This window comes from Anas acuta, chromosome 4, assembly GCF_963932015.1.
Source record: "Anas acuta chromosome 4, bAnaAcu1.1, whole genome shotgun sequence".
NCBI lineage: Eukaryota > Metazoa > Chordata > Aves > Anseriformes > Anatidae > Anas > Anas acuta.
Genome location: NC_088982.1, coordinates 31,576,951 through 31,603,224, shown reverse-complemented (window position 1 = coordinate 31,603,224; position 26,274 = coordinate 31,576,951). Strand labels below are relative to the sequence as shown.

The window sequence follows — 26,274 nt, the reverse complement described above, 5'->3', positions numbered from 1 at the left end:
ATAGCTTATTTTGCTGCACTGTGAATTATGTTGTGGTTTTATAGTTTTATGCAGTAGGGTAAGTGGAGAATTTACAGTATAGCACTGTTGGAGTATGTCAAGTGCAGTTAAGTAGTAAATATGTTGGCTAAAAATAAGCGTTGTATCCATGCAACTTGCATTGTTTTCTCTATGGTGGCTCAGCCATCTTAATTCAGACTACAAATCTGAAAATTGAGAGGATAATGGCTGTCTCAATCTGCCTGAACTGTGAAATAGGTTTCACAGTGAAGTTCTTGAATCTTCTTACCTTTAGAAATATAAATTCACTGCACTTCCTTTTTTTTTTTTTTTTTTTTTTTTTTTTTTTTTTTTCCTGCTAGAAAGGGCTGCCTGGCTTTGACATTTGAAGCAATGGGGCTGAGTGCAGTACTTAGAATGAATAATAGGTGTTCAAATTGCACTGCGGATCCCATGAATACAAAAGCAATACTTTATAATCCTTTAAGGGTGAAAGTAAAGGGACTGCATGAAGTGTGGGCTTGGACTTCTTGGTGTTTGCTTTCTTAAGAAAATGCACGTGTGCATTTGGATCTCTGAACAAAATCTCTAGGGTGATAGTTACCCAGATACACACCACCACAGATCCAGCGGGGGAGATGCTGATTTTCAAGTAGTTTCTTCTAGCTATGCCTGGGTCTTGTTTCAATAAGCACAGTTATGACTGTTCAAGTGAGCAGGTTTTCTGTTTTTTATTTTTTTTCCCTACATTTTTGCACACAAATGTGCATAGACCTCTTTAAATCACCTTTTCTTGTTTAATGTGCAGATAACCAGAGAGCTTTAAATCTAACAACTTGAAAAAAACAAGTCAGCTAAAACAGACTTGAATTTAACCAGGGCCTTTGGAGTGCTCTATTTTGCAAAGTAGAAGACAGCATAAGTCTGCCATAGTGACGCAAGGAAATGTATATTGAAATGCTGCAGTAATAATTTCAGTGATACCATAACATAATGAGACATGAGACCAGGATACTCTATAGATAAAATGTGCCAAGTGTGCTCTTCTCTGTTCTGAAATACTTAATATCTAAATGTAAAATCCATCATGCGAAGCGGATGATGAACTTCTTCATTTTCAGAGGATTTCAGTTTGGTACCAGAGCTGTAAGTCTTTGAGGCACAGTTTGAAAACAATCTTTTTCAGGGTAGTGTATAAAATGCAGGCTTGGGCAAGCTGAAGAGCAAGATCTGTCTTTTCCTTTTTGACTAGATTTTGTGTGCAGTAGGTTTAATAAATACATGGAAGCACGTGGACACTGAATGACAGCTTCAGTTCTCTAACAGGTTCCTTTACGTTTTGAATCTTTACTTTTGAAATCGTCCAGTTTCAGTGGTACATCTTTGTTTCACAGCCTGTCCTTGGGGGCTGACAGCTGGGAGCTTTCTCCTCTCTTTTGGGTTTCTAGTCTATCATCTCTTGAGTAAGGCTGCTTTAGTCCAGTAGTGGCTGGAGAAAACATAAGGAGCTTGAAAAGGATGCAACTACCCCATCCAAAGAGTCTTGAAGCTGAAGACTATCAAAAATTGCCATTTTGCTACCCATCTCTAAAAGTCTATTTTAAAAGAATGTTTTCTCTGACTTTGTCAGTCAGTTCTGTGGTAGATTATAATGGAAGTGGTTAGTGTTAAGTTTCATTATTGATTAAAAGAGATAATTGATTAAAAGATCCTTCCCATTCTATATTGTGTCTATTGAAATAGCATCTTGGATGTCTAACTGGAATGCTTCCCTTGGCTTGCTAACTTGCATAGAAAAACGATTGCCTGGTCCTTCAAGTGTGTGATAACAGAGCATTGATAATTGATTCTTGCAGCTTGAACTCATGCACGGCATTAGTGGTAAATAGTTAGCTGTTTGTGTAAATCCATTGGACTAAGAAGGATTGCACTTGGTTTCTTTTTTTTTTTTTTTTTCTGGAGTCAGCAAAAAAGTTGTTAAATAGCTATAATTACATATGAGCCTCGATAGTCATGAATTTATTTTCACATCTGGCTAGAACTATTCTCTGCTAAATTGTTGGTGTTTTTTTTTTTTTTTCAAATTATTTACAGTTTTTAAAAAGGCAGTTTTAACACTAACATTTACCTTACAAAACTAGTCATAAACAGAATTTACAATGGAAGAATTTATTTACTGCATTTTCCATCTGTGCAGCTGCCAGAGATTTGATAGTAAGCTTGGAGGATTCTTTTTTCTGAGCTCATATTGAAGTAGAACTAAAATTTAATTACAAGGCTGGGAGTTGAATTATAGTCTTTGTTACAAAAATAGGCAACGATATAAATTTAAAAAATAATTTCATAGTTGAGCAAAGTTCCAATACGGTTTCCAGAGAAAGGAGCACAGGGTTTACATGCAAATCCGCTCTCTTACTGGAGATCTTGAAATTGCCTTTTATGCTTGACCTTTTCACATCAGTTCTCAGACGCTCGTTACTCTCTCTTACTCCTGTTCCCTTGAGTCACCTGTTCATGCAGCCACTCTTCTGCCAGTGATGGAAGTTTGTCTTAAGAAGGCTGTTATATATCATCAGTGCTAATCTCGGTGTTCTGAGGAAAGGATTTTGTGGAGTGGGGATCTACGTGTGGTGTCTGTAATTTCATTGTAGTAAAATGCATAGTTGGCTGTCTGGAAACAAAAATTCTCTCCAGTGAATAGCAAAAAGCATCAGTACTATTAATTTACTCAGTGCAATGAATTCACCTATTGATGTCTTGAAGTGGTTGGACACCTTCCATTCATTTGATAGAAGGCAAGAATAAAACTACAAGTGAGATCCTTGTATCTCAAAGCAAATAGTGCTGTACAAAGGAGTATCTTAGTTTTCTTTTTCTCCATAGATGAGGAAGCTGCCATTACAATACGTAGAGGACTGGAAATGGATCATAACACCTAGGGCTTAAAAAAGCTTTGTTTTTCCGATTTTAGATTGGTGCTTTTGTATCTCTTGTTTTGACAGAGAGAAAATTCAGAAAAATGATCAGAGAACAGAAACTGGGGAAAATGGTTGCACAGACAAACTTTTTGGTGTTACTGCTTGGTAACTCCTTTGATGATACGACATAACTAATGAAATCAAAACACATGAATAGAAAATGAGATGAAAGTGATTTAAAACATTCCTATATAACTCAACTGAGTCTTATGTGGGCTATTCTTTTTAAAAGCTGTTGAGTGACGAGGTAATATGGATTAGCTGAGATATTTGTCTGCTAAAGTATATTCAAAGCCTCTGTCCATCAACGATAGAGGCGAAGCATTTAAATATAGAAAGATCATGATTTTAAACTCTTTTGGCTTTCTATTTATTTGTACGTTTCTCTGTAAATTTGGGGTTTGAACTGAAATAGTTTCACTATGAAAATATTGAAACAGAACTCCCTGAAAATTTCAGAATATCTCAAAGGACATTCATAAGCTGTTGTTTTTTTTTTTTTTTTTCCTTGTCTGCAGACCTTCTCAGGGGGAAATCCCACCATCCTGCCCCAAATGTCAGTAGTTTACTAAAGTATTCTTCAAAGTGTTCTTCACCACCTCTAGTAATCAGCTGCTTTTTTTTCAGGGATGTATTTAGTGTGTTCATGATGTAGGAGTAGTGTTACTGGAAACCACACAGGTGGAGGAGGTATTTCAAGACAGACATTGCCAATGCTTTTTAAAGAGCTTCTAAATTTTTGTTGGCTATGTAACTAAGCTTCTGATGTATGCTTTCTGCTTTGTACATGGTCAGTAAGATGCTGTAAGTGAATGCCACTGAATGCCTACAGTAAGCAGGCATTAATTTCTTGAGAAAAGGGGGAATTGGGAACAGGATCTGAGGACTGTTCTGAAAGGTTATCAAAATATGTGAAAGTTGTGTAAAATATTTTAAAAGCTAGAAGAGAGTTTAGAAGCCCATTTTTAAGAGCCTGCTTTGCAAACCACAGCCTGTATTTCTTCATGTTCTCAAAATTTTTAACTAAGCATATGCAACAATTTTTTCAGTACTAAAAGGAAATGACAAAGACATTTTGTGAAATTGTTCTTTTTCTAGGTTTGTAAGTAGAACTGGATGATGTGGTGTATAGGAATAATTAAATAATTTGATTTCATTAAAAATATCATAAGGAAAAGACAAAACTCAGTCTAAATAAAAGTGGGAAATTGCTCACTGAGCCACCTGGTGAAGGTGTCCTTAATCATGATGGGAAAAGCATCTCCCATCTCTCCACTGCACCCAGTGCACATTGTTGCTTTAGGAAAGAACTTCTCAAATCAAGTTTTTGTTGTATTTTTATTTAGAGTTACATAATGTTTTTTTTTCTTCACTCCTTGAAAATAAATGTTAGCTTCCTATGAAACTAGAGTTCAGAAGCAGTGGTGCGTGCTGTACTCTGCTGATGTGGTGGCATGTGTTTCCTCTTGATGTCTTCTTTTTTTCTCCCTGGACACTCTCTCCTTGTCCCACTACTATTCTTGGGGTGAAAAATTGGAATAATAGGCTTGAGGCCCAGGAATTTGCCCTTTGAAATGAAGGATATCCTCTAAGACGTATAACCCTTGTGTTTGTAATTACTACAGTGCTGCATATGATGCTGTCCTTGACAGAAACGTGGCCATTAAGAAGCTCAGCAGACCATTTCAGAACCAAACGCACGCAAAGCGAGCTTACAGAGAGCTGGTCCTCATGAAGTGTGTGAATCATAAAAATGTAAGTTTTCTATAGGACACAAACAAGCATTTTGGTTTGTTAGGAAGAAACCTCTTATGATGGATGCCTTTTTACAAGAGAGGAAATGAGAAGCAGAGTATGCTCAAGGGCTACCTTCTCTCTGACACTATTTGCTGGCATAGGGGAATGAGATTATTGCATGTACTACTGTAAAGGCTGTGCCAAATGGAGCCCAGCGAGTAGGTGGGGGGTGATGGAAGGGGAGAGAGCAGAATATGTTCTTGTCTACTGTTTTTCCAGAAATACCTAAGTGATGGTTAGAATGCTGGCTCCGTCCTCCTGTCACTAGGGCTCAAGACTCAAAGCAGTGTTTCTTGAGTTGGAGTACCCAGCTCAAGTGTCACTCCTTGCTCTGGACTTGATCTGAAATCCAGTATCATACAGATGTGAGATGTACAGATTGTGCAAAGTAAGGGGCCATCATTATATGATTATTTTAAAAATGCTGAAGGAAGTAAAGAACCCAAAGCACTTGACCATTTCCATGTATTTATATGTCAGCTAATAGTGTGGAACCAGGAACTCTGAAGCCACAATGCGTTGCACCATTCCTTTTACTTAAAGAGCTCTTGTTGAAATACACAACATTAGGAAGTTCTAGGCTACCTTGCTTTGTACACCCACCACCAATTGTTTAAAATCTAGAATTTGTAGTGAAGTAAAATATCCTTAACTGTAGCGGTGGACTTAGCTCATGTCTGTATGTTAATAGCAACTGTCTTAGAACTATGAACACTTGCTGTTTTTATAATGGGTTACATAGGATTGCCATAATGCATTGCTCAAGGGACTTCCCAAGGATTTCATATTCTTACAGTTCCTTCTCTGCTGCTGTTGCTGGATGCCCCTTCCTTTCAATAGGAGTGAATTTATCAGTTAGCTACGTTTACTCTTGCCTCAGATCCTGAGATGACTCTCTCATTATGCAGAACGTAGATGAGCTTGAAAAGCATAATGTAAGCTGAGGTTTGGTACTTTGCACCAGTCACAAATTCACATGCAAAGAAAAAGGTTTGGCCCTAAAATGACAAAAAGTGGGATTTGTCACCTTTAATGTCCTCTGCCCCCACCTCTGGGCATTGACTTTTCCTTGTTTCACCTTGTCAATTGGTGTGTACCTGCCTCTTCCCTACTGACATGGATTGAAGCTACCCTTAGTCAGAGCAATCCAGCAGGCTTTGAAAATGCGGGGGTGAGTAGTCCTCCATGTAAGCAGGAGAATGATGTGTTCTCACTTAGTTTAGAATAGACTGGAGAAGAGCAGAGGGCTGCGGAGTAGTGATACTCATTTTGAATATATATGTTTTAAAATGCTGTATAAAAGCTGATGACAGTGCAGCATTTGCTGATTAAGAGTTTTGAGAAATGCACAGGAAGGTGAAGATTGTCAAGACAAGCCTAGAGAGGTGGTGTAGGCAGAGAGGGAGAGGTTCAGATGTGATCTTCGTGGTGGCTTTGCCTCCATCTCCTACCTTTCCCACCCACAAGAAGGAAAGCACGAGGAATTTGGATCCCTAAGGTCACGTATTCCCTCTGTGCTGCCTTGCATGCTGCTGTCAGTGTCTTTCAGTAGCCCAGCATGTTTAAAAAGCAAGTAATACACCTTGCATAACAGAAGTCCTGTTTTAGCCTAGAAAGTACCTGCCCTTTTGAAGTGCTTTTACTAAAATGCAGTATGTCTGGGAATGGAAACTGTGTCGGATAAGTGCCCTCAGAGGAGTTGAAGCTATGTCAGAGAGAAGGAAGGTCTTCTGTTTACTTACGGTATGATGGTCCTTGATTACTTCTCCCCTCAGACATGCGTTCTTCATATATAAGATAGTTCTGGCTGTCGCAAGAGGACTGTTCCTGCAGACTGAGCTGAGGCTGGTCTTTGAACCTTTCACTGTTATCATTTTGGTTTATCATTCCTTACTAATCCTTTTCTCAGAAACCATTTCAAGTGCACCTTGAAGAGATCTTCAAGGCATTTTATTGTGAGGCATTTTATTTTGAATGTTGCCAGCTTCTTACTGAGCCATGAAGTGAGAAGGGCTGGTATAAACTGAGCAGTGGAAAACAGTCTGTCCTTTAACACTCACTTCAAAATGGGTTCAACTGCTTACCTTTATCACTTGTCTTCCTCCTTTTGTCTTACTCTGCTTTTCAGATTATCAGTTTATTAAATGTCTTCACACCACAGAAATCTCTGGAGGAGTTCCAGGATGTGTAAGTAATACAGAAAATAATTAAACTAAAGCTTTAGAGACGTGGGGCATTATAATGTACCATGAACTCAGTAACTTGGCAGAATACAAAGGCTGTGAGCTCCTCTAAAAATGATCACGTGTAGACCACACTTTGGTAGACAGACACCCTACGTTCCCATGTTCAGAGACTTCTGACATTTATAAGGTGCCAAACATTGGGATTCCTAAGTGCTGGAAGTGTGCAAAGCCTGCTGGTGAGACCCTTCTCGAGAGAGTTACAGTTACTTGCACTTACCTTCAAACGCATGGGAAGAGGTGTCAGTAGGTAAAGGGGCCTGCTTTTGTGGTGTTAGCTTGCTTGGGAAATGATGGTTGTTGCACAGCTCCCTGAGTCATGAGGTTTTGAAACGCAGCAATTCACTCTGAAATAATTTCCCATAAGAGAGACAGATGTGAAATATTTCCTCCTTTCATGTTGGCTTTGTACTAACCTTTGACTTCCTGAAATTACTTGCCTGGGGAACCAGTGCTAGGTGTAAAGGATGACTAGCATCTCTGCTGAGCATTGCCTATTGCACAAGCACTACTGTGCGTAGCATGAACCTGCCCTGAGTAAAATTTTAAATAGTGTTTTATATAGCTGCATGCCTTTTATCTTTCAGTCTTTCCCATATTCTGTATGCATGGTATGGAAATGTATTCCCTTCTGTACTCTGATAGCAGTGATGCCAACAGACAGATAGCAGTGGCGAGTGTGGTTCTGGTTTTGGTATACGAGTCTTCCGCATCAAATTGTCACTGCAGACATGTGCAGAGCAGAGGAGATAAGCAGTGCTGGGGAGAAGATGAGGCATGTAGGTCACACAGAAATAGAAAGCTGGTGTTTTCCCCAAAGTTTGAGAGCGCTTTGATGCCCTGTTATAATTAAGATTCAGCTCTGCTTATAAGAAGTCTCATAAGAAATGAGCTGTGTGTGTTCAACTTATTAACTTCTCTCTCAAGGGGACCAGGATAAGGTCCTGCTGAGGTTGTCAGTGAAGCTTATTTACCAGAAGCTCAAGACCAATTGTTTGTAATGAGAACTGAGTTTAGTCATGCAGTCTTAGGAGGGTTTTGGAGACATTTCACTTGGGGATGCATGTTTTAGCACCACTGCTCTCAGATTCCTACGTGTGCTGTGGTATCCATTTCTCATAATGATCAAAGGCCAAGTAGTCATGTCATTTTGATGCTTGTGGCTCTTCTGTGTTCTGCATGGTTCAGTTCTGTGCTGCTTGCATGTGCATGTAAGGTACAGGCTCTGGGGAATGTATCAAGAAGGGCCCACCAAGAACAGTGTTGGTGCAGTGAGAGACGAGCACCACGACGATATGGTTGTGAGCAATTTCTGTGCTTAGCCACTCTTCAGCTACGTTATATCCAGTCAGCAGAAATCAGTGACATTTTGAAGCAAGGAAGGGCTTTGTTAGTCACTGGAAATGATGCTGTAGTTCTTCCTCAACACAGATGATAAGCTCATGACTTTGCTTTTTCATTTAGTTACCTGGTAATGGAGTTAATGGATGCCAATCTGTGCCAGGTCATTCAGATGGAGCTCGACCATGAGCGAATGTCTTATCTACTTTACCAAATGCTCTGTGGTATCAAGCATCTTCACTCCGCAGGAATCATTCACAGGGTAAGCAGACTTGGGTTTGAAACTTAGGGCAGCAAATGGCATCCTCACGAGGACTTGAGAAACCAGTTGAGTATCTTGTACTGTGGATCTAAGCCCTATCCCCCAGAGAAATGGCCATACATTTACAAGTCATAGCCCATCCCCTTGTCAGAGTAGCTTTTTGGCTGTTTTAAAAGTGAGGTTAGTTGTGAACTCCAAAAAGGTCACGTCCTTATTAATAATAACCAAACAATAAACACTGGAAATCACCAAGTACATACGATCTCTGAAACATATAGAGAAAGGGTATTGCTCTTGAAAATGCAGCTGTCTGCATCCTAACGTGCACACATGGCATTCAGACTATCTGAACTGATGTTGTACAAGTCGTATGTGTCATCGTGTCATACAAGTATGATCAAGATCCAGCTCAATGTCATACAAGTCAGATCAAGCTCCACAGAGAGCAGGCAGAACATATGGAATTAATATTAACCATGATTTACATTTGCTAAAATGAATGAGAAGGCTGTGAAGTGTGTATTAAATGCATCCTCTCGTTTTACTTCTCTACCTCAGAGCACGGTGTCTGCTAAGGGCAGAGCACCCGGCTGTGAATGCCAGAGTTCTCTACCTGTGCCTGTTGACAACAGAGGGAACAGTTCATGTGACTGCGAGCAGTAGGCAATACTCAGTGGATTAAAAATACCCTCATTCTTTATTAAAACGTGCTTTTACTAATTTTTGTTTCCCTGTTTAAAAAACAGATGAGAAAATATTTCTCTTCCCTTATGAAAGGAAGAGAAGAAGGGCTAATAAAATGTGTTCCAAGATGAACATTGTTTAACTGTAAACCAAGGTCTCCTTTCTTGGCATAAAAGATGCAGAAGGGTGATAGACCTAGCTTCAGGATAGTCTTCTGGGAAAGGATGAATTGAAAAATTAATATAAATCAAACGGTAAGGTAACTCCACACATACAGTTGGAATGTATCTACTAGGCGGACAGCACTTAAAAAAAATAATCATAATAATAATCAAATAGCTATCCAAGTTTATTAAACTGCTGAATGCAGTTAATTTAACACTAGTAAGCTCCCACCATCCAACTAAAGCCTCTGAATATGCCACGCTAGCAACCCTTGTGAAGGATGTTGAGAGAAACAGTAGCAAGATTTTACCATGTACCTGCAAGTGATTTGTGATTGTAACTATTGGTATCAGAGAGTAAATTAATATTTCAAGGATGACCTAAAATATCAGTCCAGATCACTGCTGTGGCTAGCTTTATGAAGTGCAGTCATACCTCTTCTCACTATCTTTTCAGGATTTAAAACCAAGTAATATCGTGGTAAAATCTGACTGCACGTTGAAGATTTTGGATTTTGGACTGGCCCGGACTGCAGGCACGAGCTTCATGATGACTCCGTATGTGGTGACACGTTACTACAGAGCACCAGAGGTCATCTTGGGAATGGGCTACAAGGAGAACGGTAGGGCTGCAATTTCATAGCAAGTGCAGTGGGACCTGAAGTGTAAGGTCTGCTTTCACAACTGTAAGGGGCACCAGAAGGAGAAAAAGAAAATGTAACAATAAATAACATCTTGAATTTAAAAGTCAGGTGATTTAGAGCAGTTTCTTAGTGTTGGGTACTGCAGCTACTGACTGTATTTGCAGAGTAATATTGGTGGAGATATTGGCGTGGGACAGAAGAATAGTGGGAAACCTGGTCATAGTTATCATTGAATTTATCCAAGACAATCAGCCCTTTCTGAGCAAAATGCATTTGGTTTCTGTGGCTATGAAACAGGGTGTGAACAAGGGGGATTGCTGAACGAAGTAATTGGATCTGGGTCTTTGAATTGTTCAAGGCAGGAAGAAGAGAGGTAAAAGCTAACATAGGGAATCCTAGGCATTCCACAATTTCTACAAAACTAATCAGATATGAATTTCAAGAGCCATTTCTGCCTGTATGATAGGTTTAACTAAAGTCCCAGTTTCTGCTAACAGGTTTCATGAGGAGAAAACCTAGATATAAATTCTGCAGTTTGTGTCTCTTTTTAATGAAAAGTAGAGTTGGAAAGGAGAGAAAAAAGATGAAGCTAAAACCAAACCAAAACAAAATAAAAAAATGCATTGGTATGTAATCTCTCTAGATGTAAATAGGGTTTTGCTCTGAACAGTCTGTGTGGGATCTGGATACCTCTCAGTCCCTGGAAACTTAGTGAAAAGCAGGTAGGCAGTACACACTATAAAGAAGCAAGTAGGGTCAAGTCCACTTTCACAAAGGATGGAGGAAAAACTTTAAAAATGATTCTCATTTGTACCTAATCTGAGTATCAGGTAAACAAGGCAGGAAAGGAAGGGATAACGCATGGAGTGGAGAAAAATCTGCTGTGATACAGATTCTGCTGTCAAAAGCTACCACTTTGCTGTATGATAGACTTTTCAATGACAAATGCTTGGGTAAAACAGCAAATGTCAAGACCAGGAATTTATTTAAAAGACTCCTATTTAATACATTTTAAGAGGCTAACCCACAGGAAAACTTTGACTAACAGCCAACAGCATTTTGTGAAGAGCAGTGAAACTGATCTTCAGAGCTGATTCTGTGACTTGAACAAGAACACAGGCATACTCACAAAACTTCTGCCAAAATTGGGTAGCCTTTGTATTAATAGTAATGTTTGTGAATTTACAGTACAGATTCTCACATGAAAATCTACAAAGGTGACAGTTACTGGGTGGATACTAACCATACAGAATAATATATTAAAGAGGAGTAAAGTTTCTTGAAGTATTTTGATGTGTCATAATAAATTTGATCTAGGCACAGCATGCTTTACATGGCTCCTTACTCCAAATATCTAGTTTCTTCTGTTGTGAAATGAATTATTTTGCTTTCTCTTTCTTTCCAAACATATGATTATCTTTCTTGTTATAATTGTCCCTGAAAGGACGGAGAAGGCACCCAGTTTTCACATGATTAAAATGACACTAAGAAAAAGTTAGAGACAGTTCTGTGATGAAGTGCACAGCTGGGAAGATACTAAGAATGTTTGCCAGATGTAAAGGTCCTGCTCAAATGTCCCTGGAAGTTAACAGAGAGGCCTCCTTTGACTCTCCTGGTCAGTGAATCTGGCTCAGGATGAATGGTCTTGTCTTAATTGTGCTAAGTGAAAATGAAGTCAACAGAGAAAGAAAGCAAAACATTTGAAAACGAAGGTCAGCTGTCTGAGGAGCTGGTCTGCTTGGAGGTTCTCATCCAGCTCCCAGGGAAGGCAACAGAAAGGCTTGGTCTGTGTTTCCCTGCCCTGGCCTGTGCTGCCACATTACTGAAGCTCCCTTATTTTTTCTCCTTCCTACGTACATTGCCTGTATAAGGACCGTTCACTGCTTTCATTTTCTTTCTGCACTTGGTTGGCTAAAGATGCATAATTATCACCAGTTTGCTGCGCTTCCTGTGGAAGGTCCCAAAACCATCACTCAGAAGAAAACTGCCACCGCCTCAGGCATGCTCCTGCTGTCCTGTGCCCCTGATACCTCTACCCTCCTTTTCCCAAATGGAGCATTTCACCTTTATTTTGTTGTACCAAAACAATGAGTTGTTTGTTTGTTTCTTTGGTTTGTTTTGGATAGCTTTTGAAGGTTAAAAAGGGGGAAGAAAAAGAGAAGAAACTGGCTATGTAGTTTGAACATGACTACAAAGTGAGGATTCGAAGCAGAGAGACATGTTTTTTTAAAGCATTTTAAAGCAGGTTTTCCCCTTCACATTGGCTCAAGGTCTCTTCTGTGCATAGTCTCATCTATCTAGCTTTTTTTCTTGTAAGGCTTGAGAGGCAAAAAAATCCAACCCCACCCAAGTCAAACAGGTAACCACACTTACTGCATCTACAAGCTGCAGGGAGGATCAGGAACATAAGAAATAGTCTTACTCTTGTTGGTACTTGTCCTCCAAAGCACTTGTTTATTTTAACATTAATTTTGAGTACCTACGGAGTAAAAAGCAGATTGCAAGTGTCACTCTGTGGTTCTATGTTGGTATGTAGGTACAGCCAGACACACACAGATAGGCACGTAGAGACAGGACGTCATGGCTTCTGACCCCAAAGCAGGACTTGTAGCTAACCCTCAAGGATGGTATTTATCCATGCGGCCTTCACCTCAGTGAGTGCTTCTCTTTGGGACCTCTTGTGTAGTGCTGCAGGGAGACTCATTCCTGCAGGACGCAGCCTATAAACTGCCTTGCTGCAGGTGGGGTTTCTTCCAGACGATCATTGTCTGGGGTGTTTTGTGCTTTTTAAGTTCAAAAAAAAAAAAAAAAATTTCCCATTGTAAACTCAGTGTAAACCATGGGTCTGTGCAGTTTTTGCTTTACTTGCTAGCTTTTTCCAGCAATGTCAATTTTAAACATTTTGCACCATTGTTGCTCACTGCCATCAGGCTGACTGACACAGCTTTTACTTAATCATTTTGGCTTCAGGTGAGATGTGGGGAAAGAAAAAAAAAAAAACAGCAACAAAACAAACTGAACTGTTCTGATCACCCTGTTCTTTTTCCCCTTCTTTAGGAATAAAATGTCATAGTTAACTTTGCTTTTTTTCCTTCTTCTTCACTTCCCTATCTCTGCTGTTCTAGTGGATATATGGTCTGTGGGATGCATTATGGGAGAAATGGTTCGCCACAAAATCCTCTTTCCAGGAAGGGACTGTATCCTTGTGCCATTTGCTGCAGCTTCACCTATTATTTGTTCCTCTCTTCCACCCCTTCCCCTTTTCCTTGTAATGAATATACCAGGACTGTAAAGATAGAAGCAAGAAATTGAGTCCCAGAGGTACGAGTAAACAGAAACAGCGCACTACTGATATGGACAAAATTGAAAATGAAAAACAGATGCACAGAATTATTTCACACAAATCAGTTACCTTGTTTTAAAACCCACAGTCATTCCACTTCACGTAGTTCTGATGTGATACTAATATACAGTATAGAATACAAGCATTATGATAGCACACTAATAGTTTTACTTACTACTCTTCAAAGGAAAAATACGATACCAAACCAAAAAAAAATTAAAAAATCCTAATTTGGCCCATCTGGTTCCTGTAAATCTGTTTTTCTGCATTAATGTTTTGGAAGTAGCGACTTCATAACATTTGTGGTGACATCATAGTCTTTTGCTTGCTAATGCATCATGGATTTGGATTCATCTCAGTGCTGTATGGGCTCAGAACTGAGTCAATACACCCTTTTTCTTTAAAACAAAGAATTTGACTCACAGTATAAAGCAACCGTATATCTGGTGTGGTTTCCAGGTTGAATGGAAATAAGACATTCTTAATGTAAAAATGGACTTCCCTTTACTTGCATGAGCTCTGTGTCGTAAGTTTAACTCTGTTTCCCTTCCATCTTGTTCTTTTCATCTTAGGTGATATTATTTTTACCACTTTTAAGGTGGTGAAAGCAATATTAGAAAATGAAAACAAAGAGGAGGTGTGTACTTAGCCATCGCTTTATCACAGGCTAAGCCAGACAATCTGCTGGTGATGGCTGGGGAGTGTAGGGAGTGTGTATTTTGCCCATCAGAATAAAATGTAGCAACGTGACATGGTTTTTCCATGTTCAGAAACAAAAAGATTATTTGCAGCAGGCTGGCAGAAAGACACCGTGAAAATCTGGCATCAGCAGACACTGGCAGTTGGTGTGGAGAAAATCCAGTTTCTATAGACATAGAGTCATGGAACTAATTATTATTTTTTTTCTGGCTCTCGAGTGAACTCTGTAGTGTTTGACAGAGTTAGGTCCTGCCTGTCCTATTTTCAGCTCTGCCGACTTTCCCTGAAAATGGAGCTTGGCCCAGTGACCAGGTGAAGCTGCAGTTAGGTTTTACCAAAGGATAGATGCAGAACTGGAGGTCTGCTGAGGAGGAATCAGCCTCGTTGTACTGGCTCCTCATCCTATGGGAGCATAGACTGGAAATACACTGGATGCATGACTTTCTTACAGTAACTTAGAAAGATATAAATCCATATAGGCAATGGTACCTGTATGCAACCGTTGTCCCGGTTAATATAAACAAAGTTTTTTCAAAAAAAAAAAAAAAAACTTTATTAAAATAGTCTCTGGACACATGTTTTTTGGTATCAAGAAGCCCAACATCGCTGAAGTCATTCATATAATTGACCCAGTAGGACGCTTGAGATGGGGCAAGGCTGGAGGATGGGGCCATTCAGGCGCTGTCAGCTTGCAAGGAGCTAGCTGGTGTCCAAAAAATAAGCACACCTTCCACCCTCCTGCAGTGTACCGGCTAGCAATTGCCTAGCAAATGCCTTTTGTCTCTTTTTAATTGCCCAAAACAGACATTGCAAAATACTGCCAGGGAGGCTTCTTAGTCTGACACTGTTTACAGACCAGTGTTCCTACAAATCCTAGTATACCTTTGTAGTCCTCTGCCGAGCTCTCTTTTAAATTCCAGTATGCATGTTCTAATGGTCTATAGAGCAGATTACATTTAGTATAAGACCCCCGTGCTGTCTGTAATGTGTGTGGCATTTGGAGTGGGTCCCAGCAGCTACAGTGGAGATGATCTATTGCTCCTTTCCCTGGGCAAACAGCCTGGACAGAGAGCAGGTGAAGGACCTGAGAGCTAGCCCATGAGGATGGGGAGGACTGCAAAGCCCATTCAGCTGTGCCTGTGTCTCTGGCCTCCAGAGTTTCCTGCAGCACATTTCTTGAATTTTACTCAGAATGCCATGATTTCAATGAATGCAAGCTGGAGCTGCCTGTACAGCCTCTGAAGAGCCATCTTCAACAGGAGTCTTAGCGAGAGCAGCTGTGGTTATTCCATCTGGGCTCCCCTTCGTAGTCTTTTGTGAAGTCCCAGCGGTGGTGCAGAAGGAGGTTACAGGGCCATTTATTCAAGATGGCAAAGGCAGGGGGGTGTTTGGTGTCCTTGGAAAATGTGCTTGTATTTTGAAGTATGTGTAAGCACTCAGGCAGGCTAATTAAAAAAAAAAACATTGTGTTTTGCCATTAACTTCAGAACAGCTTTGGGCAGCAGCCTAGTCTGTAGAGATTGGGGCAGGGATAAAAATTCACCACTTCTGGTAATCCATGTCACAAGTACTTGGAGAGATGGCTTCCCATCACGAGCTGCCCAAATTCAACAATTTCACTTCAAAGACTCAGGTGAAAAGTTGTGAATTTAATTCATTAATGGTCATTTTCAAGTGATCTTAAAACCTCAAGGCAAATAGTTGCTAAAAGTGGAGTTGTACCTGGAGCTGTGCAGATCTCTACATGGCAATGAATCAGTGTGCATTTGTTTGAAGTTTGGAGATATTCCTTGTGGTGGTGGAACATCACCAGCCTTTTTGAATATCTTGCTTTTGGGAAAAATCCTGAACTAATGGAAATTTTCAGCGGTTTGGAATTGAGTGCAAATATTCTGAGATTTTGGGTGGGTTGTTTTTCTGATGCATGCAATACTGAAATGACTCAGAGTCCGTCTGGCTTTATGCTGGACTTCATGAAACACCGGGCTGAGGCTCGCAGAGCATTGCACAGCAGTCTCAAAGCTTTCACTGGGGCTGCTGATGATCACTGCTGTCTATGCCTTGTAACAAACCCCCTGGCCTCCAGCTAACTGCGGTTCAAGAAAAGGGCTCTAATTTGACTTATTTCTAAGTGGCTCAGGGGGACGAGCAAGAAGGCAGAGGTGTTTTTTTTTCTCTTCAGATATTGGATATATTCAGATGTTCATCTTTACTGCTTCCAAGTTGGGTGTTTTCAAAGTCCCTTCCCAAAGCCTGAGGAATCAAGTAGAGGAATATCCACTCTGCAGAGGTTTCTGTTCAGCGAGTCACTGAGTGAACTTCCAGTTGTGCGTTGTTGACCACAGCACAGAGCAGTAACGTCCAAAGGCAGCCTCTGACATTGAAAAGGGGTTAATAACAGATGAACAAACAACTGCTTGCTCTATCTTCTCCTGATATTTTGCATGCCATTTAGCTTGTGATGAAAGCAGCAATAATTTGCATCTATAGGTTTGCTTATTGCTTCCTAACAAGTAGCCTTTTATTTATCTACTTATTTATTGATTTATTTTGTAGTGATTAAGCTTTTCATATGCTAAGTAAAGCAACAGGGAGCCTTAAACCAGGCATGTAGATTGCCACAGATAGGACATTTGCATTCAAAATCAAATCACCTTTCAGTTGTTGCTCAATGTAAAATTGCAGGAGTAAATTTAACCAAGCAGCATGACGCTTTCATTTTTCCCCGCAGCTTCTGGCCCTGAGAGACCAGGCTGTCCCTTTTTGTGCTTCCATGCCCTATGGTTTAATCATAGAGCAAGGACAGCAGAGGTAATGTGGTTTCATGGTATTGGTGCTGGGGAAAACACCAGTTCAATGTGACACCGGACGGAAGGAGTTTGATTTTCATCTCATGTTCTGGTGCAAATTGTGGTTAGCTTTGTTTTAATCCAGCTGAACTGCTCTTCTCTGTACCAGGTAAACAGTCCCCCGATTTGCTCTGAATTTCAGTGCAGAAGGTATGGCTCAGTGCTTTTCTGTCTCAACTGTCCTGTTTAGAAATTGGCATTTCCTACCACGTCGAATAGAAATCTTAGGAGATTCTCAAGACCCTTGTCTCTGATGGACTGATGGCTGCACCGAGATCCCGTGGAAGTGAGCCAGCAGGCTCTAACGCGAGCATAATGGTAGTTGAGTAACCTCAACACATTCTGTTCCCACCCCTGAATAATTGGTGGATGTGTCTTCCTGGGGACCCAGGGTTCCTTTGTGGCTGTTGCCAGCTCAGCTTCTGAAAATACGCACGGATCTCAGTAGCTGAAGGGATAAAGGAAAAGCAATTTGCATATCCTCACTAAACGCAAAGACCAGCATTCATTTACAGTACAAAGCAGTAGAAACCTAGGTAATGAATGCAAATGAAAACTTAAAGAAGACAATTAATTGGTGAATTTTAATTATGACTGTTCTTTTGACACAGTAGCCAGCTGTGGATCTCATTTGGTTTTCTGCATTTAATTCTCATTGTCTTGCATCCACGCTGGGGTAACAAAAGCTGGTGGAGTCGATTTTTCTCAGACCTGCTGCGCTGCCACGCGAGGCGCAAGCACGAGCAGGAACGCGTCGTGGAGGGCACGAGGCAGGCGGGCTGCAGGCCCTGCGCTGCGGTGGCAGGATTGGAGAAGTCTTCTCATTTATTTGTTGTTCTGTTTCTGTTTTCTTGTTTACCTTCATTTCATTTTTGTTTTCAGTTGACATGTGGTCAGTAGGGTGCATCATGGGAGAAATGATTAAAGGTGCTGTGTTGTTTCCTGGCACTGATCGTATCCTTCCCAGCAGCCGATTTGGCCTCAGTAGGTACTTGTGACCCTTTTCCCTCCAGCTCCTGCATGCCAGACTAGTCCATTTGTACTGCATCTAACAAGCTGGGTTGAAAGTCCCACTGTGAAATCCTTGCAAGCCACAATGTCAATAACCCATTACATCTCTCAGTAAAAGCCTTACCTGGAGAGCACAGTGAGTATAGCCTACGGAGAGGGAAAACATCCTGCACAGTTGGTCAGAAGTGCTTCCTGCTGATAGCAGCCAGTGACCAGTTGCTTCTAGTTCTGTTGTGTTATAAATGTCTGTTCATTTATTACGGGGTTTCTTGCTTCATAAATGAGTCTTTGTAAGTTCAGGTCATGCCAGTGTAGGCCTGAGTCGCCATTTGCCTCGGCATGATATGGGAGACGTCCTGCAATTTAGGAAGAAGGTAGGATGAACTCAGGCCTTGCTCGTCTTAGCTGCACAAGTGGTGTTGAGGTAGGGAAGCAGGAAATGGCCTCATTTTGGGGATTTCTTCTGCCTCCCATCACTAAAATTATCCCTTAGATTTGTAGCAGTTGTATGACTCAAAAGGCTAGGAGCTTGCTCAGAAACTGTTCTAAGGGACTTCACTCATCCTTTTATCTAAGTCTTGTAGCCATTAAGTGAAATCAGAATGTGTTTTGGACATCAAGAAGCGATGGTCTATAGGCAAAACATTTTACATCAGTGGCCCAGCGCTCCAAGCAGACTCAGTATGTATAATTTTCCGTAGAGACCATTCGCACTCAGGCCCAAAGCAGCCATCACACTTCTTTGATTGGATGCTTTAGGAAAACCTCGATAGGAACTTTATCTATCAGCTAGTCAAAGTGGTTCCTACTGGGAGTACAAGCACCAGGACTGTGCACATCTTAAGCCAGTGACTCATTCTCCGTGGCCTTCACAGATGAGAATTGACCGTGGCCTGCACGCCAGGTTTCCCTCTGATTAAACCCTGTAGTTCAGTAGGTGACAGAGGAGTTTCCAGGCACTATCCATTTTTAATGCAACTTTCTCTGAAAGCGTGTGTGTGTTTGTGTGTATGTATGCTTGTGTATGTGTGTAGTGTTACTTACTAATTCAATTTCGCACTTCACTTGTGGCCTCATTCACCCTTTAAAGGGTTCAATATGCTGATTACAACATGAAAAGGTAATATCTAAAGAGCAGAAAATAAATGAAAGTAGGCAATGATATTTTTACAGCCTTGTCCAATATAATACTCTGAGTTTTGCACAAAGTGGCATCGCACTGAAATTAACGCTCCAGCTCCCCAGAGTTTTCAAGTGATGGGAAGCACAGCTCATCTGCATGTGTGAAAGAAAACCTTTCACTTCTAAGTGTTAATGTAACTCATTAGCACTTATTTGTGACGATTTGGCCCAGGCTGTGCTTGTGTTTTCTGTGAATATGGAGTGATAAAGGTAAGGGGGGGGGCCACTGTAGCTCAGTGCTGGTTTTAGGTTAATAGGCTGAGGTTCTGTAAGATACCATTTAAAGAAATCCCCAAATAAGTGCAAAAGGAATTGAACGCGTCCCATATAGTGCTTTAAAAACAGCTTCATTTCACACAGCTGCATACTTATTAAAAAGAAATCACCCAAAGCCTCTATAATTAAACCATTACATGCAGTTTAATACTGCAGTAACCCCACAGAAATCGGCATTAGCAGCTGCTGATGTGTTTGGCATTGTTCTATAATTGAGTTCACGTTCTTCAGTTGTATTTATAATGTGTTGCTAAATTTGCACAACGCTTTATGCACCGCTCGGCTTTTCTTCTGCGGTTCCATTAGCATTTATTTGCCGGCCCGGGGAGCGATGCTGAGCACCCTGCCCTGAATCAGCCACTTCTCCCTCCTGTGCCCTAACCAGCAGCAGGTTGAGATGGACCACCGTGCTGTCGTCTTTCTACAGCCTGCAAAGAAGATAATTGCCATTTCTGTAAAAGTCGTGGTTGTGATTTATTTTCCTTCAGACGTGTGATGGGGTTGGGCAACTGTCTAATTCCGTCAGCAAGGAATTATGAGCCCTGGCAGCTTGGGGGCAGCATACTTAGGTATGTATTCAAGTGTCGAAGGAGCAAAAATAAATATGAATCTGATTCTTAAAACCACCACAAACAACAAAAAAAATCCCTTCCTCTTCTACATAAAATGTGTATAAAACGGGTTAGGACTGGCAGTGGACCAAAATGTATCAGCAGCTTGTGTTTTTTCTTCACACAAGTGCTTTATTTCACAACCACACTTTGATTTGAAGTGTTTAATGCCCATTTGTGTCCATTTTTATGCATACATAACTGTGAAAAGCGTTTTTGAATCAGGATTGAATATTCATGAGAAACGGCTTGTCAGTCATATAGCTGACTTCAAAATGAACAGTTTGCCATTTTCCAGCAGTTAGGGGGTATAGATCATTTGATACCATTTCTGTTTCCAGACCTAAATGGTCCATTCACCCAACTGAAAAACTTTTATAGCAAAATGCAGCAATCTCAGATGGCTACAGAAAATACACAGGGAGAAAAATAGGAAATGTCTTGGAATAAGCGCAGAACCGAGTGCTCAGCTAAGTTGCAGCTCTTCTCTGCTCCTATAATCCATCTGAATTCACTGAAATGGCTTGGGTGGAGCTGAGAACAGAAGTCAGATGCCATTCTTTTTGTGTAAACTCCTGAGTGAATGCTTTGAAGTGTCAAAAGTCCCATGGGCCTTGACTGATCACTGGAATTCTGATACTTCTCTACCCACTCTGGTGTATGGGCATGATGTAGTCTAATGTGAGCTAAAGCTTTTTATCTTTTTAAATGTTAAACAAAATTTCTTTCCAAGGTTGAGGGGCAGTAGTTCTGCTTACAGAGAAACTGTTATGATGAAGCTTGGATACACTTTTGCCTCAAGCAAGGGCAGAAAGGCAACCTGGTTTGTTGTGCTGGCTCAGGATCAGTTTCAAAAGCTGATTGTGCTGGTGAGCTGACTCTTAACTCCACAAGTTCCACTCAGGGTTGTCTGCTTGTCTTCTCATACCCCACTGCATAAATGACTTGAAGGAGTCAAGTAGTTGCCTTAGTCCTCTCTATTTGGTGAGCAGCGTGTTTGGTGAGGCATGGTTAGACGCATTTATTTCTTCACTTGCTGAATGCATTTTGGACAGGTTAGGAAGGATGTGCCTTTGAATTCTGTATTTGGTATTTGGGAATGCTTACAAGGAAATAAGACATTAAGTGGAGAGAAGTAATATAGTGTGATGAATTCGGAGATGGCCACACAAGCTATCACTTATGGAGCCTTATCCTGTAACTGCAGTCACATTACATGTGTCACACAGATTTAGGCACAAGGTTTTTACACATGGCTTCACGGTTCATTTAGAAGGTATTTAGTAATGCTGATGTTTATACTCCTAGGTTAGGTACTCGATCATCACCAATGCAGCTGTGCACATTACTAGAACATAAGTGCATGACATGATACAGAAACTTTGTTATGGCCCAGAGTAGTCAGAGCAGATACTGAAAGGGTGATGCCAAGTCTCCAAGGGAAATGGTGATACTTACCAAGGGCAAGATTGCACTCCTACTCTGCAGTATCTAGACTCTCCACTGAGCATTGATTTACTTCTTGTTACATAAGCTAACATTCTCTGCAATGCAATGAAGTGTCAGCTAAAAAAAAAAAAAAAAGTAGTCAAAAATTGTAATCAAGGTGTCAACATGTATATCCATCCACAGGGTTAATGACAGCTGCGCAGCCAACATCGCTACCAAATAATCAGTGGTGATTTTTTGAAGTCATTTTACTTGTGCGCTACATGCAATTTTTATTTTCATATGCTCTATTGTAGCACATAAATAGTGATTACTCCTCTTTTAAGTTGCAAAATGTTTTCTTTTATGGTCTATTTTTCACAAATACCCCATTCTTCTCAAAGCATTCACCTTGTCACAGAAAATACCCCATATTTTTTGTCTTGTCAAATGTTACCACTTTGTATTTCTTCTGTGTTTACTGTAAATTGTGTTGACATCTGTTTGTAAATTACAGGGCTGTGAGGAAAAATAGATGTCTGGCACTGAGGTATCCCACAGTGAAGGTGCTTGGTTGCTTTTCTTGAGTTAGGGGACTGAGACAGAGAATTCCAATTTCAAAGGTAAAAGTAGATTGAGCTATTGGCTTTGCATTTGTTGGTACAGTTTGGTGTCAGAGGGAGAAATACAGAGCTGTTCAGGGTAATTATTCTAATTTGACAGGTTGGGTGCACCAAAAACCTGGATCCTAAGCAATGCAGTCAGTTTTCATTGGTGAAACCTGCACATTCAGGGAAAAAAAACTTATCAGGCACTTCCATGAGGTTTTTGACATAGTAATAAGATTAATTTACCCTGTCCATCTGTTGTGAAGGAAGAGCCCTGTGACCATGTCATGTTCACGGTCCTTGCCTTTAAAAATAAAAGAAATATTGGATGTGCTCTTGTTGTACTCCTCTCCAGCAGAAGCATGTTAAACCAGAAAGAGCAAATACTGCTCCAGCACAGTAAAACCAGTATAAATGTGCTGCTTGACAAGTGAAGGTGGGTTCCAGACTGTTGGGCAGTGATTTCCTGCTGTCACCACTGCCATCCAGCACAACTTCAAAAGCTCTGTTATAAATATAATAAAATATTGCATATATAAAATATCGCATTTTGGTAGGTAACGTGCATTTTCTACTTGATAGTGCACAAATGTGTTTGAGAAGGATTTGGAGAAGAGACCTTTTTATCAGTTGGTAGCATGGAAAAGCAGTGATTGGTCTGTGGACATTGGCCATGAGTTTTTGAGTTTTGCAACAGGAGATTTTCTGTTAGTTCTGTTCGAGTAGAGCTCAACCATCCTAGTTCAAACAGTATCTCCTGCAAAGTTGTACTGTTGAACATCAGAAAATCTAATTGCTGACTTAAAAAAAAAAAAAAAAAGTGTAATTCATGTAGTCAAAATATTAGAAGGGGAAAAATTATTACTATTTTGAGGCTGGCTAGTTTAAGCACGAAGACAATCTCTGAATTTTGTTTTTCATTCACAAGTTATTTTTTTTTTTGTGAAACTGTAGAAATACAGTCATCAATTCAGAAAATATACCCTTCAGAGCTGTATTCAATCACTTAAATTTTAAGAAACTTCCATTCTTTTGCTGTAATTTTGTGTAGCCATCCCCTGGCCACTGTTTGTGCCACACAGCAGCTAACAAATGCATGTTAGATACTTTCTTCTCTCTCAAGTGCAGGTGTTACCATGCACAGTTGATGCGTTTTCCTTGATGCTGTTTTTGGGGCAAAGGATTGCCTGGTGTATAAGCATATGGTGAAGAAGCCCAGTTATCTGCTTTGATCACTCAGTTACACAAACGCAATCCTTGTGGTTGCTGTGACCAATGCCTGACCTTGCAGGGCTGCACTCCCATCCCTGTGGTAGCTGAGCTGGGAGTTGCCTTCTTCATGCAGCCTTGCACCCAGTACAAGTGCAAAGCTTTGCACTGCTGCCTTGAAGCAGGCCCTACGTTTGCCCGTGCTCACCTGACAGCTTTCATTCAGTCCACACGGTACTGCTTCCAGCCGTGGCTTCCAAGTGTGGCTTTCCTGGCACAGCTGCCCCTGCTGCTGTTTTGTATTCTCTGCACTGCTCTGCAACGCGCTTATGCTCTGGTTTAACGTGCCTCAGGAAGACCTGCCCCTGAAATGGTCAAGCCAGTGCACAGGCAAGTGTGCCACTGGAGTACAAATCAAAAATGCCAAACGTGACTTTGTATTGATTTTTTATTTATTTTTTTTTTTTTTAATGAAGTACTTGGGCTGCTCTTCAAGCAGATAGAGACTTGTCATTTTTTTTTGTTGTTGCATTTCTTTCATTTTCTGTTTAGGGCAAGATAGTTTTCACAGACAACACAAGATACATACAACTTTTAGTATGGGTGAGGGGGGTTGCTATACATGAGTATTTCTAGTTTAATAAATGCAATTTTTTGGAAAGTTTTCACAGACCATTGCTGTTTTTAACAACTCTTTTGAGTTGGAATTAAAATAATTCAAAACACTGTTAGGGCCTTTTTAAAGCACATTTAAATTCCTTTCATCCCTTTACATGCTTTTGATTAGAAGGGCTTCAATTTTATAATGTATTTCATTTTTTTCAAATAAGACATTTCAGGCAAACCCAAACTTAGTAAGAAACTTCAAGCAAATCCCTTTGATGGGTTTTCAAAGTATGTAAGAATCCTAAATCTCTGGTTCTTTAGGCTGGAACGCTTCTTTGAAAATCTGAAATAGCTTCTGCACCAAAAATCTGCTTTTTGCCACCTCATATTTATCTCCTGTTACCTCCATCCCATGGACCTGGTTTGTCTCTTAGATTGTGAGGAATTGTGTCTAGTATGTGGGAAACTCCTCCACACTTAAGACAGTCATGACAACAGTTAATGTACATGAAGAATAAAAACCCAGTTCCTGTGCTGAAATGCTTTAGATGTTTGTCTCTTAAAAGCTTATTTCCAGTATGTTCTTACAAAGCACCCTGCCCACATTTCTTAGCGTAAATGTACCCATGTCTGCATGTGCTATTTCCTTTTTTCATGTTATCCTCAGGTTCTCAGCACCATGAATAGGAGCAATGTAGAGATGGCACTGACCTTCCAGTTAGTCACTTCACTTTTTTTTGTTGGTGTGGTTGTTCTGAACGTGGCTGGAAGAGCTTCAAATCATTTATCAGCTGTGTAATTGTTGTCTCAAGAAAACAAAAATGGAGGGAAAAAAAAAAAAAAGGGAAGAAAAAGCTCAGTACAAATTGCCTGTAATAAGATTTGTTTCTAAGCATGAAAGCGTGTTTCTTATTAGTCAGTCAGAGTTTAGCAAGATAGCCGTCACGGTGGTGTTAAAGAGGAAGCTCTGTCTATACCCAAGGCATCGTTCATCTACAGACAGTGAGTCCCGGTACATTCTTATGACACCTAACAAATCGCTTTTGGGGGGCTTCAGTGGCTTTAGTACACTTATCACTAATGAAGTTATCCGGGAGAGTAATCATAGTGGCATAAAGCAGGTGAGTAGAGGACAACTTGTGTCCCAGGCAGAGCTCTTTTTCTATGGTTTGTGTCAGCTGGGCCTTGCTCTGCACTGAGAGCACAGAGGCCGTGCGAATACGTGGCCGTGCCCTGCTGTGCCCACACAGCTGGAGCCACACGCAGGCGTGCAGGAGAAGGGGAGCAAGCTGCTGGTAACAATCTCAAGATAGCAGGCTGTGTATTCCCCTATGCTTGTTGATTTGGGATTTGCACAACACCTTCACTTAACATAGACATGGGAGAGAGCCGTGCCCCTTGGAAGGAAATAGGACTTCGAGGCACAATGATGCGGAAAGGTAGCGGCTGCAAAGGTTTGATGAAGGGAGTGGATGCCTCTGAGGATTCCCAGGGAGTGACTGCGTAGAAAGGCCAGGAGACTGGGGTTTGTGTTTTGTTTTCCTTAATTACTTATGTTCAGATATTGATCAGTGGAATAAAGTTATCGAGCAGCTGGGAACGCCATGTCCAGAATTCATGAAGAAGCTGCAGCCGACGGTACGGAACTACGTTGAGAACAGACCCAAGTACGCTGGCCTCACCTTCCCCAAACTTTTTCCAGACTCTCTCTTCCCAGCTGACTCAGAACACAACAAACTCAAAGGTATGTCTGATAAAGGACCGCAGTTAACGTGTGAGCAGCCACAGTGCAAGGAAGGATTTTCCCAGTTTTTCTTCTCTCTAGTTGTATTCCTTCTTAATGCATTTAGTTGCAGAGATGAACGAATTCTTATGTTGAGCTGAGAGGCAGCTTTTGGAAGTGATTTTTAGAGAACCTGGTACTTGGGCAGCCAAGGAAGTCAGCATTGTTGCTGATTAATGTGTCAAGCATAACCACATGGTGTTTGTTCTTTATGGTACTTCTGTATCGTGAGGAACTGTGGTATTCGTTTATTCTCTTGCTAAAGCTTGTAACACAAAGGAAAAGGAGAGCTTTCATCACACCTCAACTCTTACACACTTCTCTTTTAAACTAGAAAGGCCAGGTGCCTGCCTCGTAGCTCCGTCTTTCCTAGACAACAGAAAGGTATCAGCAACATCAGCCAAAATGGTCTTGATGTAGCTGAGGTTTAATATGTGTTGTAGGTGGATTTCTTATTTTGAAAAATGCTGTAGTTCAGTTTTGACATGTAAAGCTGAGCAGTAACTTAATTCTGGTGTGGCTAGATACACTGCTCTACGATATATACACTGGTATG

General features: G+C 40.7%; 1 protein-coding gene across 13 annotated transcripts in view; it reads left to right on the top strand.

Moving 5' to 3' along the window:
• The window catches only part of MAPK10 (mitogen-activated protein kinase 10), a 120,578-nt gene that overhangs the window by 75,269 nt on the left and 19,035 nt on the right, over positions 1-26,274 (top strand). For 12 of the 13 annotated variants that reach the window (XM_068680532.1, XM_068680534.1, XM_068680538.1 and 9 more), the window contains 6 exons: positions 4,604-4,733; positions 6,904-6,962; positions 8,483-8,621; positions 9,927-10,092; positions 13,239-13,310; positions 25,497-25,679. In XM_068680532.1, the coding sequence (XP_068536633.1) occupies positions 4,604-4,733; positions 6,904-6,962; positions 8,483-8,621; positions 9,927-10,092; positions 13,239-13,310; positions 25,497-25,679 (749 nt within the window). Of the gene's footprint in view, positions 1-4,603; positions 4,734-6,903; positions 6,963-8,482; positions 8,622-9,926; positions 10,093-13,238; positions 13,311-17,886; positions 17,959-25,496; positions 25,680-26,274 lie in introns of all 13 variants that reach the window. The other variant, XM_068680542.1, reaches the window with a different exon arrangement.